This window comes from Taudactylus pleione, unplaced genomic scaffold, assembly GCF_031769625.1.
Source record: "Taudactylus pleione unplaced genomic scaffold, aTauple2 ptg000305l, whole genome shotgun sequence".
Lineage (NCBI taxonomy): Eukaryota > Metazoa > Chordata > Amphibia > Anura > Myobatrachidae > Taudactylus > Taudactylus pleione.
In genome coordinates, this window is record NW_028284706.1 from 2,288,235 (window position 1) to 2,302,500 (window position 14,266).

At 51.0% G+C, this 14,266-nt stretch overlaps 1 protein-coding gene across 2 annotated transcripts in view; it reads right to left on the minus strand.

Moving 5' to 3' along the window:
• NUDC (nuclear distribution C, dynein complex regulator) overlaps nt 1–14,266 on the minus strand; it is a 101,478-nt gene that overhangs the window by 45,994 nt on the left and 41,218 nt on the right. The window contains exons 5-6 of one of the 2 annotated variants that reach the window (XM_088442072.1): nt 13,831–13,953; nt 3,508–3,702 (exon numbers count right to left, since the gene is read on the minus strand). In XM_088442072.1, coding sequence (XP_088298198.1) covers nt 3,508–3,702; nt 13,831–13,953 — 318 coding nt within the window. The remainder of the gene's footprint in view (nt 1–3,507; nt 3,703–13,830; nt 13,954–14,266) is intronic. The other variant, XM_088442073.1, reaches the window with a different exon arrangement.

A 14,266-nucleotide genomic window follows, 5' to 3' on the forward strand; every position in this document is an offset into this window, starting at 1 on the left:
GAGAGCACATCCACCCAGGGTGGAGGAGTCGCCATAGGGGCCTGAAAAGGTACCACAGGCTGCTGCGGCACAGGGGAAGCCTGTATATACATAGGCAACCCCGCATAGGGACCCACTGACTGAGACCCAGGAGGACTCCGCAATAACTGCGGGACACCCGGGGAATGAGGGATGGTCGGCTGGGGTAACGCCCTAGTAGGGAGAGCAGTCGGGACCGACAGACGGTCCGCAATAGACACCAGCACTTGAGAAAACATCGCCAACGGTGGTTCCTGCGTCAGAGAAGGTCTGGATGGGCCAGGAGCCACCTGGCATCGACTACACAGGCCATCCTGTGACAAATCCTCCCTATCCACTCCTGCAGAACAGCGTCCGCAGGAGGCAAACACCGGAGCCACTGAGCGCTCAACCTCCTCGTCTGACATGACAGAATATATTATATATTCAAAAAAATATATCTGGCAACAGTGCAGAAGAAAACGCACTCACCGGTGTGCTGAACAACAGCCCACAATATAGCACTGTGTAGCACACAACTGTATGTGACGGACCTCACAAATACGTGATCTATATAAGTGAGGTCAGTAGAAACGCCCCTCCCCCACACACCTGTAGGGCTTGTAGGAGAAGGAAAGGGATAGGTATAAGCTGACAGTAAGCGGAAAATAAGCACAGACAGGCAGCACTAGCAAAAGTCACATACCATGCAGAGAAGATATACTCACTGCACCTTTTCACTACAATCAACCTACCCAGATTCAGTGTCTGGGAGGGCTATAGTGCTGTGTACACTGTCCTTAAATCGGGGGAGAGGTACACAGGGGGACCGGTCCGCGTGCTCCCCGAGATCTGCGTTGCCACAGAGAAAATGGCCACCAGAGACCTCAGAGGAGGAGTGGCCGAAGAGTCTGCAGCTCAGCGACGCCAGACTGCGTGTTGAAAGGCGCGCGCTGAGCTGAGGGGAGGAGCCGCAGACAGGGATGGCTTCCTCCCCTGGCTGGCCATAACCCCAGGGATGCTGGCTTCCCGCATGCCTGTTAACCCTGGTGGTCTAGTGGTCCCACGGGTTATGGGGGGCCCGCCGCCACTGCCAGCAGCCTCCGATCTGTCCCCAGGACCGGAGGCTAAAGGACTGCATTTTAAGGCATTCCGCGCGCCGCCGCTAGCCAGCGACGCGCGGCTTACCTGAATCCCCGGCGACTCCGGCAGCAGTCCTGGGATGTAGACAGAGTCCGGCTAGCACGGACTCTGTCCTCCCGCCGCGATCCCATCTCAGTACTGGCGTCGCGGCGCCAGTCGGGGATCAGAGCGGCAGCGTGGGCGTCTGATTAGACAGCCCTTCGCAGCCGTCTGTAGTAAAATGAAAGATTAATTAAACAAAATCTATGTTAAACTAAAAAAGCTTCTGGGGGCTGCTCCTGCAGCCCCCCCTGCGCGGTGACAGACTCCGGCCGGGCACCAACTTACACTGAGGTGCCTGTGGCTCGGGAGCGGGGTATAGAGGAGGACCCAAGTGCATCCTGGGAGCTAAAAGCTTAACTGTGTGGTGCCCATGGATCCTGATCCAGCTATATCCCCAAGGTCAACCCTGTGGACCCCCTATGGACCCTGAAGTAGAAATACAGCTTTAGAGACACATTTCAATTTTTCTAATCTGTAGGATCTTTAAGAGATGTTGACGGAATAAGCAACATCGCGTTCCTGACTATGTGTCACCTGAAAATCCACGGTAGGAGGGACTTCCCACTTAGTACATTCAGTAGCTGGGAAAGGATACAAAGATGCTAATCTTTCCATTTATCTGGGTTACTCCATGCCTCTTCCATCAGTTCAGTGAGCTGACCGCCCCCTCTCCCCTCAGATTTAGGAAACTCAGGTTTTACCATTTTCTGGGTTTTAAATACTGGAGCCTTCTTTCTAGGAGCCGGCACATCATCCTATATACTTAAGATTGATTTTACCGCCCTCACAGAAAAGACATCCACTGTAGAAGGATGGTCCTCCTCTCCCAAGCTAGACTCTGGAGACGAACCAGATGCATTCCTCAGATGATGAGTTTGAATCTACATGCTAAGCAGACATAAAAAACTAACATCTGCTTAAGCTCCTACCGGACTGTTCGTAACTGCCGCCATACTCTGACCTGAGTGGGTATATACATCCAACCAGGAAGGATGTATAGGAGGGACAAACATAGCATGCTGTGAGTATCCCATTAAAGGAGGCAGTGTAGGAGTAGCCAAATGATCCACTAGCTGCGTCATCATCTGAGACAAGATGGCTCATGTACCAGGGCTGGTAGACTGTTATAAAGAACCACATCACTAGTCCAGACAGCAAACCAACCATCCTGTATAAAGTCCTGAGGGGACAAGCCCGCCAAACAGGATTTACCTGAAACCAGCACAGAGGCCTCAACCTCCTGTTTCCCTTTACCTTTTGCATATGCCATAATAAAAAGGTAACAATGCAATGTGACAGCCTTTACAAATACTAATAAATATGAAGCACACAGAAAAAACCCCATCCACCTGTACCAGAGGGATGAGGAGAAAAAACAGCGATAGTTATAAGTGACAGTCACAGCAGCTAGCAAACAGTCACATAAAATGCATATGTAATTTAGTTGCAATAGACTCTGAAGCAACTACTAACACAAGGCTTGGGAGGATATAGAGCACCATATACCTGACCCGAGGGAGAGGTATACAGGGAGACTGACCCAAAACTTCCTGAGACCAAATCGCTTCAGCAGAGTACAGATAGTGGACTCAGAGCATCTCATTTACATGAGGAGGGTAGGAGGAGCCACCAAGACGCTCAAAAACCTTTGATGGATCTGGGTCCTGGGAGAGCCTACTACCCCTAAGCTGCATTAACTGACTGGTACGCTGGCCTCATGGACGATCCCCAGCGTCACACGATAAGGTCCCGGGTAGTCTAGTGAAGGAGCGGACACACCAGGCCCTCACTGCAGCGGCTTCTGGTGCGTCTCCAGTGCCGGAAGCAAGGACGGCCGTGTGTGATTCCCCGAAAGCAAGGAATCGCCTTAACTGACCTCTCCGTATGTCCGGTTGCAGTCCGGGCACCAGCATCGCTGCTAGCAAGCTCTGCCATGACCCACCAAAATCAGAGACGTTACTGGTATTTTGGCCAGGCGGAGTAGACTGAGTCGCAGTGCATGAGTCTTAATTCAGACGCTCAGCACTGCTAACTCAAAATCATAGAAAATAAAACAAAATAAAAGCTTGGGACTGTCTGAGCAGTCCCCTCTTACAAAGGTGTGTCTGAATCCTGCCGCACCAAACGAACAACTGAATGCCTGAGGTGGGTGTATATGTGGAGGACCAGAGGCATCCTGGGAGCTGAAAGCTTAACTGTTTGGTGCCTGAATCACTCCAACCACATTATCCCCATGGTATCCCATTGAATCCCTATCGACCCTGAAGAAGAAAGATGGCATACTTTCTTATTTACATTTATGTGGGTACCAAACATTCTCCTCACCTTTTCTAGATGAACAGTTACCACTTTGCCATCCTCTATTAACCATGAGCAGTCTTCCACTTTAACATCATTATAGAGCTCACCATCCAGCACTGGCTTCTGGCCTTTAAGCCCAATGCTGAGCTTCCTACACCGTATATCTACTAGCACATCCTTACTCTTCAGGCGGAAAGAAACTGGGAATGGAATAACCAACTGTAAGAGAAAGTAAGCAAATTACCAACTGCACTTAATACTCTATGTACCTTGCAGGTTTGTGCATGAGTCACTAGCATACAGAAGGTGACCCAGGTGGAGAGATGTGAGAAAAGCATACCCAAGGCTAACATGAACCACTTACCTTTGCTTAAAAGAGGAATGTTTTACAGTAGTTAAGGTTAGAAAAATTAGCGGAGGGAAAAACGCAATATTATTTACCTGTATCAGATCACATTAGGACACTGGTAGTTTATCACTCTCCAATTTATCACTTTTCAGAGCTTAGTAAATTTATCCCCAACCACTCAGCTCCTGTCATTTTTCAAAACAAAGACCCGTATTCAATTAAGAGGTGAAAAGTCGGAAAGGCTTCGCCTGTCCGACTTTCCACCCCTCCTTCAGAGGTTAAAACTTTTCGTGCGCATCCCCGCTTTTCGCACTATTCAATTCCAAACCACGCGAAAACTGAAAGCGGCGAATGCGGAACAGGCGGAAAGTACTGTCAGAAGTGGGGAAATTAGTCTGTACCCCCAAAAAAGATGCAGAAACATAGGGAATCAATGTAGATGTGTACTAATAGCCTTAATAAAAGTGTTTGGGGTACTTAAGTAGTTTAAATTGCTTCTTATTAGCGTCTATGCAAAAGTGGTGAAGAATGGCATAATGCAGAATTTTTTTGTGAAAAATTTTAAGTTCGCAAAAGCTAAAAAATAATACCTTTCAGAGTAATTAAAAAAATAGGTTTCCAGTAAATACCTGTATATAAGCAAACAAGGGGTAATTATTCTGATAAAAAGGAAACCGCATTTAAAGTCGCTCACCTTAATCTGATTATTTTTTCACAAAGAAGTAACCAACCCTTTTATTGCAGTTAAGAAATTAACTAAAATTCCTTTAACGAGGGTAAAATACAAACAAAATACATACGAGTCAATCTGAGTTTAATACTGTATTTTTTTAGTAGGGGTAGCATACTGTATCAAAGCAGTATTTAATCATAGTACAGACCTCAGTATACATTTCTAACCCCTAGGAATAACCAAATATAGGTCCATGACATATGCAAGTGCCATAAGAAGCCATCTATGTTGCCAAGTAATAAAACAGGATTTTGGTACTTACCGATAAATCCCTTTCTCGGATTCCATAGGGGACACTGGAGGCATAGATTGTGCTAAGTGGGAGCTGGCACTTTCAATCTTTTTGAAGTGTGACAAGCTCCTCCCCCTCTATACCCCCCTACAAGCCCAGTCTTGGGAAATTGTGCCAGAGGGAACTGAGAAAAAGACAAACTGAAAAGGAGGTGGCAAAGCAAGTACACAGAACATATGAACAAGGATGAAATAACAGTAACACAACCAGAGACATTAAACAGGTCTCTAACAGTCATAACATGACCACAACCCTGGCAGGAAGGAAAAGCACAAGACAGTCGTCCCAGAGCTTCCAACACGGGCGGGAGAGCGCTGAGAAGCCTGCAAAACAGAACGGCCATACTGTGCTGCAGAGGCCGCAAACGTGTCAAATCTATAAAAAAAAAAAAAAAAAAGTAGTATGTCGGCCAGACCAAGTAGCCACTCAGCAAAGTGACTCCAGGGAAACTCTGCGAGCAGCCGCCCACGAGGAACCCACAGAGCGAGTGGAACGCACTGTAATAGAAGATGGAGGCTCCTCAGATGAGGCCATATACACCTCTCTGATGGTCAGACGAATCCAGCGGGCCAACGACTGTTTGGAAGCTGGCCAACCAGGACGAGCAGCATCATACAAAACAAATAGTGTATCTGGCATTTTTTGGGGTATGGCTGCAGTCCTCTCCATATAAATACGAAGAGCCCTAACATCCAAGGATCTTGAAGAAACAGGTGAAAGAACAGGTACCACAGTAGGTTGATTGATGTGGAAAGCTGAATCCACCTTTGGAAGAAAGTCCATTCTTGTACAAAGTTCCGCTCTATCCTCATTAAATACAAAGTATGGAGGACGAAAGGATAGAGCTCCCAGTTCCAACACCCTCCTGGCTGAGGCCAGTGCGAGAAGAAGTGTTACCTTCCACGAAAGGTATATTAACTCCACCGACTCCAAAGGTTCGAACAGAGGAGACTGTAGAAAGGAAAGTACAAGATCCAAATCCCATGGAGCCGTAGGAGGAACAAAGGGAGGTTGTAACCGAATCACACCTTGTAGAAAAGTCTGTACCTCCGGAAAAGCAATAGCCTGTCTTTTTTCTTTAGAAAGAAAGACTGTCGAGCAGGACCTGTGTCCTCCTCTTGTATCTGCAATACCTGTCAGATTGCAGAAATTAAAGCCTCTATCCCCTGATAATTAAGTAGTTACTAACCTGCCTTAAATGCTCTCCTGACCAGCCTAAACCCCACTGTTTACTTGCAGTCCAGGTTAGGCTACCAGTTTCATGCAGCAGTGTATTTGTTATACAGCAGACACAGATTCTCCCTATACTGGCCGCCAGCACACTTCCAAAGCAGCGCTGGGAGAAAGGTGCAAGTCTCTGGAGCTAAGCTCCGCCCTCCCCCTAAGGCGCCAATTTTAAATATATGCGCACTTATACACTTGGCTGCCCCGCTAATCAGGGAAGCTCTGCTGCGTTACATACCGCCTATGTAGGGTTAACCTGGCTAGCCCAATAGTCGGGGGGCCTGGTAATACTCACGGTGCTGTACGCTGCCTGCGGCGGTAATGACTGCCGGGGGTCCGCTATGCGCGCTGCAAGCAGCGGCATACGGCACCCACTATATGGAGACAGAGGTCTCTGTAGTCGGGAACCCCAGGCAAAGTGCGTGCACTTGCAAGCGGGTCCCCCCGACAGCTCCCGGGATGCAGACAGGCAGTGCAGCTACTGCCAAACTGTCCTCAATGTCTTCAGCGCAGGAGCACTCTTGAAATACTAAACCCTGAGGAGGGGTGTATTATACACGTCCATCTTCCCTCGGGCACAAACTAAGACTGGGCTTGTAGGGGGGTATAGAGGGAGAGGAACTAGTCACTTCAAAAAGATTTAAAAGTGCCAGCTCCCACTTAGCACAGTCTATACCCCACTGTCTTGAAGCCTCCAGTGTCCCCTAGTGGATGAAGGAGAAAAAATAATATAATCATGTTTCCCGTGTAAATGTGCATACAACAGTGTCCAAATCCCTCTTATAAACAAACTTTCATGGTGGGTCCATAACCTTAGTCGCCCAATGTTCATTGGGCTCTATCCAATTAACTCATCCTCACACGGGAGGTGGGAGAGTTGCTGTTGCAACGGTGTGTAGACGCCAGCAGCAGCATTGAAACTCGCTCCCGTCGAGGCTCTAACTCGATCTATGGAGCTGCGAACAAAAATCCACGAATCCTGCGGTACCGCAAGTGCGGCATGTAGCCGCATTTACTCGCAACCTTAAATAAAATTGCTGGTACTTTTATTGAGCTCATTGTCTTTATGGTCACAACTATAATCAGCAGCTGGCTTTCATCTGCAGATATTGTGCCTAATCTCTCCCACTCTGAAAAGCAGAGCTACCATCAGAGGCGCAACTAGGGTTTTTGGCGCCATGGGCTATTTCTATGTACTGCACGATCATCGCCTTCACTGTTCGGCAGGTACCGCAATATGCCCAGACAATGGGAGAGGGGGGGGGGGGGGGGGGTAGAGCAGTGGGAAAGGAGGAGGAGCTGGGGCAGACATGTACAAGGCTATTGTCCTCTCCTCTGTGAGAGAGTCCAATCCAAATCATTCATTTAATATTGGTACGGCTTGCCCAGTCCACTTGTTGCTGCTGCTGCCATGTGTGGCGAGAGGGAAGCATGGGGAAGACGGGCGTTGGGTGGATTGTGCCCCTGAGGCAGCCGCAGGGGGGGTAGGGTTAGATGCAAGCTCTGAAGGTGGTCACAGAGCCCCAAAGTAGCTGTAGTTTTTGGCAGAGACTGCAAAAAGTGGGGTGGGTGCGAAGTGATTGGTGGGCCCTGGAGACGATCCAGGCCCCATAGCAACTCTACAGCATTCCTTAGAATCAGGTGCAAGTACTTGCAGGTGTAGACCTTGTAGCTGAACAAACCATGCTGCTCTGCCATGGGTGCTTATGGAAGCTTTTATTTTATTTTTAGAATGCAGGAGAAATTCTTGCATGCTGTACTGATCAGCTATATCTTTACAAAATTTTTTTATAAATTAAAAATCACTTTGAAGTTTTACAAATGGTCTCGCCCCCTAAAAACAAGAGATATGGTAAGAACTTACCTTTGTTATCTCTGTTTCTACGAAGTCCATAGGGTCCACAGGGTTGACCTTGGGGTATAGCTGGATCTGGATCCACGGGCACCACGCAGTTAAAGCTTTGCTGCTCCCAGGATGCACTTGGGTCCGTCCTCCTCTATACCCCGCCCCGGCCACAGGCACCTCAGTTGGTAAGCAGCTAAGGCCGGAGGAGGAGACTAAACAGAGAGAAGGAAGACTGGAACACACAAGAAACCATACTCACAGAAATGGGAGACGGAAAACCGGTGACCAGCCACACAGCCCATTTGAAGCCAGGTGCGTCAGGGCGGGCGCCCTGTGGACCCTATGGACTTCGTAGAAACAGAGATAACAAAGGTAAGTTCTTACCATATCTCTTGTTTTCTACTTCAGGGTCCATAGGGGGTCCACAGGGTTGACCTTGGGGATGTCCCAAAGCAGTTCAACTAAGGGCGGGGACGCTCCTGTGCTGAAAGGAGTACCCGGCGCCCAAAGGATGCATCCTGAGAGGCGAAGGTGTCAAACGCATAAAACCTCAAAAACGTCTGAATTGAAGACCAAGTAGCCGCCTTACACAGCTGAACAGCGGAGGCGCCACGTCTAGCAGCCCAAGAGGGACCCACAGAACGAGTGGAATGAGCCTTAACAGAGGCTGGCACAGGTAAACCCTCCTGCGCATAAGCCTCACAAATAACTGAACGAAGCCAACGGGCTATCGTTTGCTTGTTGGCAGGCCAACCCCTCTTGTGAAAACCAAAGAGGACAAACAAAGAATCCGACTTCCTAACCGAAGCAGTCCGGTCCACATAGATTCTAAGTGCCCGGACCACATCCAAGGAAGCCTCACCAGCCGAAAGATCAGGTGACTAAAAAGCTGGCACAACAAGTTCCTGATTAATGTGGAACTTTGAAACCACTTTGGGCAAAAACTCAGGACGCGTGCGGAGCACTGCCCTGTCCTGGTGAAAAATCAGAAAAGGAGGGCGACAGGAAAGCGCCCCCAATTCTGAAACCCTCCTGGCCGAAGCAATTGCCAGGAGAAAAATGGTCTTAAACGTCAGCCACTTGAGCTCCACCGACTCAAGCGGCTCAAAAGGAGGACCCTGCAAGACCCTCAGTACCACCGTCAAGTCCCACGGAGCCACCGGAGGCACGAAGGGAGGCTGGATCCTGAGAACACCTTGGAAAAAGGTGTAAACATCTGGCAGTGTAGCAATCCGTCGCTGAAACCACACGGACAAAGCAGACACATGAACCTTCAGAGAGGCCAGGCGTAAGCCGAGGTCCAAACCCGATTGAAGAAATTCCAAGATTCTGGAAACCCGGAACACCTGCGGATCATAGTTTCTGGATTCACACCATTGAAAATAAGTGCGCCACACCCTGTGGTAAATCCGCGCGGAGGCAGGCTTGCGTGCCCTAAGCATGGTACCAATCACTGAACTGGAGAAACCCCTAGACCTCAAGACGGCTGTCTCAAGAGCCACGCCGTCAAAGACAGCCGACCCAGATCCGGGTAAAGGCAGGGCCCCTGAGACAACAGGTCCCGACGCTGAGGAAGAAGGTACGGAGCGTCGATGGAGAGGCACCTCAGATCGGAGTACCAAGGACGTCTGGGCCACGCCGGAGCCACCAGCACGATCGTGCCGCCGTCCTGCTTGAATTTCCGCAGAACCCGAGGAAGGATATCGGAGGAAACAGATACGCCAGGTGAAACGTCCATTTCACCGACAGAGCGTCTACCAGACAGGCGCCTGCGTCTCTTGTCCTTGACCCGTAAACAGGCAACTTGTGATTGTGACGGGAGGCCATCAAGTCCAGCTCCTGCAGCCCCCACCTGTCCACGAGTAGCTGAAACACCTCTGGGTGAAGCGACCATTCCCCGGGATGCACATCGTGACGGCTGAGGAAGTCCGCCTCCCAATTGAGGACTCCGGGAATGAAGACTGCCGAGATCGCTGGAACGTGACACTCCGCCCAAGCAAGAATGCGAGACACCTCCGACATTGCTGCCCGACTGCGAGTTCCCCCTTGGTGGTTGATGTACGCCACCGTGGTGGCGTTGTCGGACTGCACCTGAACCGCCCTTCCGTGAAGAGCGGGGCCGGACGACTGCAGGGCCCTGTACACAGCCCGCAGTTCCAGGATGTTGATGGGGAGAAGTGCTTCTTCCGCGGACCAACAACCCTGAAGCGATAATGAGCCGGTCACTGCCCCCCAACCCCGAAGACTGGCATCCGTCGTGAGCAGGACCCAGTCCGGGATCCAAAAGGGGCGCCCCTCGACCAGATGCACCGTCTGAAGCCACCAAGCCAAAGACTGCCGAACCTCCGCGGACAACACCAGCATCTGAGAGCGGATCCGGTGAGGTAACCCGTTCCATTCCGATAGAATCAGCCCCTGCAGGGGCCGGGAATGGAACTGGGCAAATTCCACCATGTTGAATGTCGACACCATGGACCCCAGAACTCTCATAGCTGAATGGACCGACAGGCGGCAACTGCTCAGGCAACTGTGTATCCGCAGCTGCAGGGAGGAGACCTTCTCTGGAGTCAGGAAAATCCGCTGCTGACGAGAATCCAGCAGGGCTCCCAAATGAACCATCCGCTGTGATGGAATCAGGGAGGACTTCTTCCAGTTTATCAACCACCCGTGTGCTTGAAGACAAGCAATGGTCAGGTGGAGATGTCGAAGAAGCACCTCCGGGGAGCTCGCCAGCAGCAGAAGATCGTCCAGGTACGGCAACAGACGTAGACCCTGACCCCGAAGGTGGGCAGCCATAACCGCCATCACCTTGGTGAACACCCTCGGAGCCGTGGAAAGGCCAAAAGGCAACGCCCGAAATTGGTAGTGATGGTTCAGGATAGCAAACCTCAGATACCGCTGATGTGCCGGTGCTATGGGCACATGGAGATAGGCGTCCTGGATATCGAGGGAGACCATATAATCCCCGGGTTCCATCGCCAGAATGATGGAACGTAACGTTTCCATCCTGAACCTGGGAACTCTGAGGTATCTGTTCAGAGACTTCAAATTCAGGATAGGGCGATGAGAACCATTGGGTTTCTGTACCAGAAACAGAGTAGAATAGTACCCCGTCCCGCGCTGAGACTGCGGAACGGGAACAATGACCCCTGCTTGTAGCAAGGATTCTATAGCTACCTGAATCTGACCAGCTTTGGTCTTGTCCAGAGAAGGACTCATACAGAAAAACTGGTGGGGCGGCCTGAACCGAAAAGACAGGGCGTACCCCTGAGAGACTACTTCTCGAACCCAGGCATCCGTGGTGGTATTGTGCCAACACTGGGCGAATTGGAGAAGTCGGCCTCCCACTCTGGGGTCCCCCAGAGAGAGGCCCGTCCCATCAGGCAGCAGGCTTATCCTCCTGCTTGGAAGAAGGGCGCCGAGCACTCCATGCCTGCTTCTTGGGCTTGGGTGCGGCCTTGGTTGCCGAATGTCTCGGGAAGGACTGGCCCTTGGCCTTACCCTGAACCCGAAAGGACCGAAAGGCAGAGCTCCTCACTTTAGCCGGCGCAGAGGCCGAAGGGAGAAAAGCCGACTTGGACTTAGCCAAAGTATCCACTATTCTGTCCAAATCCGGACCAAATAGTAAATCACCATTAAAAGGCAAGGCCTCCAGACCCTTTTTTGAATCTGCATCAGCCCTCCAGGACCTCAGCCACAGGGAGCGCCGAGCAGATACCGCTGCAGCCGACACCCTAGAAGTGAGCAGGCTGGCATCCAAAGACGCTTCCCCAATATAGGAAGCTGCATCCCGCATCTGTCCCACTAACGCTCTCTGGATATCCGGAGCCTCATCAGGAAAGGTATCCTCCAAGGCATTGGCCCATGCCTCAATGGCTTTAGCCACCCAGGAGATAGCCATGGACGGGCGAGCCACCGCCCCGGAAAGAGAATAAATGGACTTTAAACAAGTCTCCACCTTCCTGTCCGTGGGATCCTTCAAAGAGGAGATAGACGGCAATGGCAACGTCGCGCTTTTGATCAAGCGGGTAACGTGGGAATCCACCGCCGGCGGAGTTTCCCATTTCCTGCAATGAGCTTCAGGAAAAGGATAGTTCGCCGCCAACCTCTTCTGTGGATGGAACCTCTTACTAGGTAATTGCCAGGCCGCCGCCATATGATCCCCCTGTCTGATCAATTATCGGAACACAGTTGAGGTCACCTTGGCCTTTTTAAAATTAGGAAACTTCGACCTAGGAGCCGGCGCATCATCCTCAACATGTAGGATAGCCCGCACCGCCCTAACTAAGGCTGGAACATTAATGGAGGACTTAGCTTCCACCTCCTGCCCCATGACATCAGAGTCAGAGTCCTCATGGATTTCTCCATCATCTGAGGACACTTCCGAGTCCGACAACTGCGCAGCTAGTGAACTCACAACCGGACGTTTAGACACCCTTGGTGGCACATCACCTTGCAACATAGACTGAAACGCCGAGGATGAAGCCGCCAGACTCTGTACGGAGCTGGATAGAACATCCACCCAAGGCGGAGGAGCCGTCGGAGCAACACTCTGCAAAGGCACTACAGACTGACACGTCCCTGGGGAAGACTGCACATACACAGGCAGTCCCGAGTAAGGACCCACAGTCTGGGCCCCGGGGGAAGACCGCAACATTTGTGGAACCCCCCACACACCTGCCGGGCCGTAGGAGAAGGAAAGGGATAGTTATAAGCTGACAGTAAGGAGAATAAGTCACAGACAGGCAGCACTAGCAATAGTCACATACAATGCAGAAAAGTTATACTCACTGCACCTTCCGCTACAATCAACCGCCCAGATTCAGTGTCTGGGAGGGCTATAGCGCTGTGTACACTGTCCTTTAGCAGGGGAGAGGTACACAGGGGGACCGGTCCACTTGATACCGCCTGGGAGTCTGCGATGTGCCAGTAAAGATGGCCGCCGGAGACCTCAGAGGAGGAGTGGCCGTAAGATAAGAGCAGCTCAGCGACGCCAGACTGCTTGTTGAAAGGCGCGCTGAGCTGAGGGGAGGAGCCGCTAGACAGGGAAGGCTGCCTCCCCTGGCTAGCAATTAACCCCCGGGTTGCCGGTCCCGCTACCAGCCTGATACCCTGGTGGTCTAGCGGACACGCGGGGTATTCCTCAATTGAGGGGGAGCCCGCCGCCGCCGCTAGCGCCTCCGGTCTGTCCCCAGAGACCGGAGGCTCCTGACTGCATTGAAGTATCCGCGGGCCGCCGCACGCGGCGACCCGCGGCTTACCTGATCCCCGTCGCGTCCGGCAGCAGTCAAGGGAGTCCCCAGAGCCCGGCTAGTACAGGCTCTGGGGTCCCGCCGCGATCCCCAGAGCTGTACTGGCGTCGCGGCGCCAGCGGGGAGAAGGAGCGGCAGCGTGGACGTCCTAAAGGACAGTCTGATGCTGCCGCTCTAAAAGTGTAAAAAAGAAAAAAATAAAAAATTTCTCTTTTAAAATAAAGCTTAGGGGCTGCTCCTGCAGCCCCACTGCGACAGGGTGACCCGACTCCGGCCGGGCACCAACTAAAACTGAGGTGCCTGTGGCCGGGGCGGGGTATAGAGGAGGACGGACCCAAGTGCATCCTGGGAGCAGCAAAGCTTTAATTGCGTGGTGCCCGTGGATCCAGATCCAGCTATACCCCAAGGTCAACCCTGTGGACCCCCTATGGACCCTGAAGTAGAAACTCTACATAAGATTGTGCAACTTGAATTTCTACCCTGCAACACAAAATGGTTATTCCATGTGTACATGATGCACTCAATAGCTTTGCTCCTGATACTAAATCAGCCCCAGAATTAGGGAAAATGGATAGCATTGAGGAAAACATATGTGCATGTATGCACACATACATCAAACAGGATTTCCCCTTGCAGAATCTTATAACTTACATCCACTTCTGAGAGGGTCTGTGTCCAGCGGTAGTGGGGAAGGTCCGCTCCATTGCCTGAATTTGGCTTGAGCTTCCCTTTGTCTTTTTCATCTTCCTCCTCCTCCTCCTCTTCATTTCCACTCTGTACAGTAAAACAACAATGTTTATTTACTATTATGCATGACCATATAATAAATCAATTAAATCAATCGGTCTGGCTTCAAAAAATACAAAGGGGATGAGGGAAAAGGGGGGGGGGACAATTAGGCACAGGTTTTACCCCGCAGCTAAGTGAACGCGATGCACGATTCATTTAGCTGCTGGAAACCCACGTGTTAAGCCCCGGGTGGTAGATTTTTCCTTGCAGCATCAGAAGCAACAAAGTAAAATTAGTGTAAAACTTCAGACTCTTGCATTTAATGCCCAGGGAAACCCATAGATTCCAGCACTTTGCG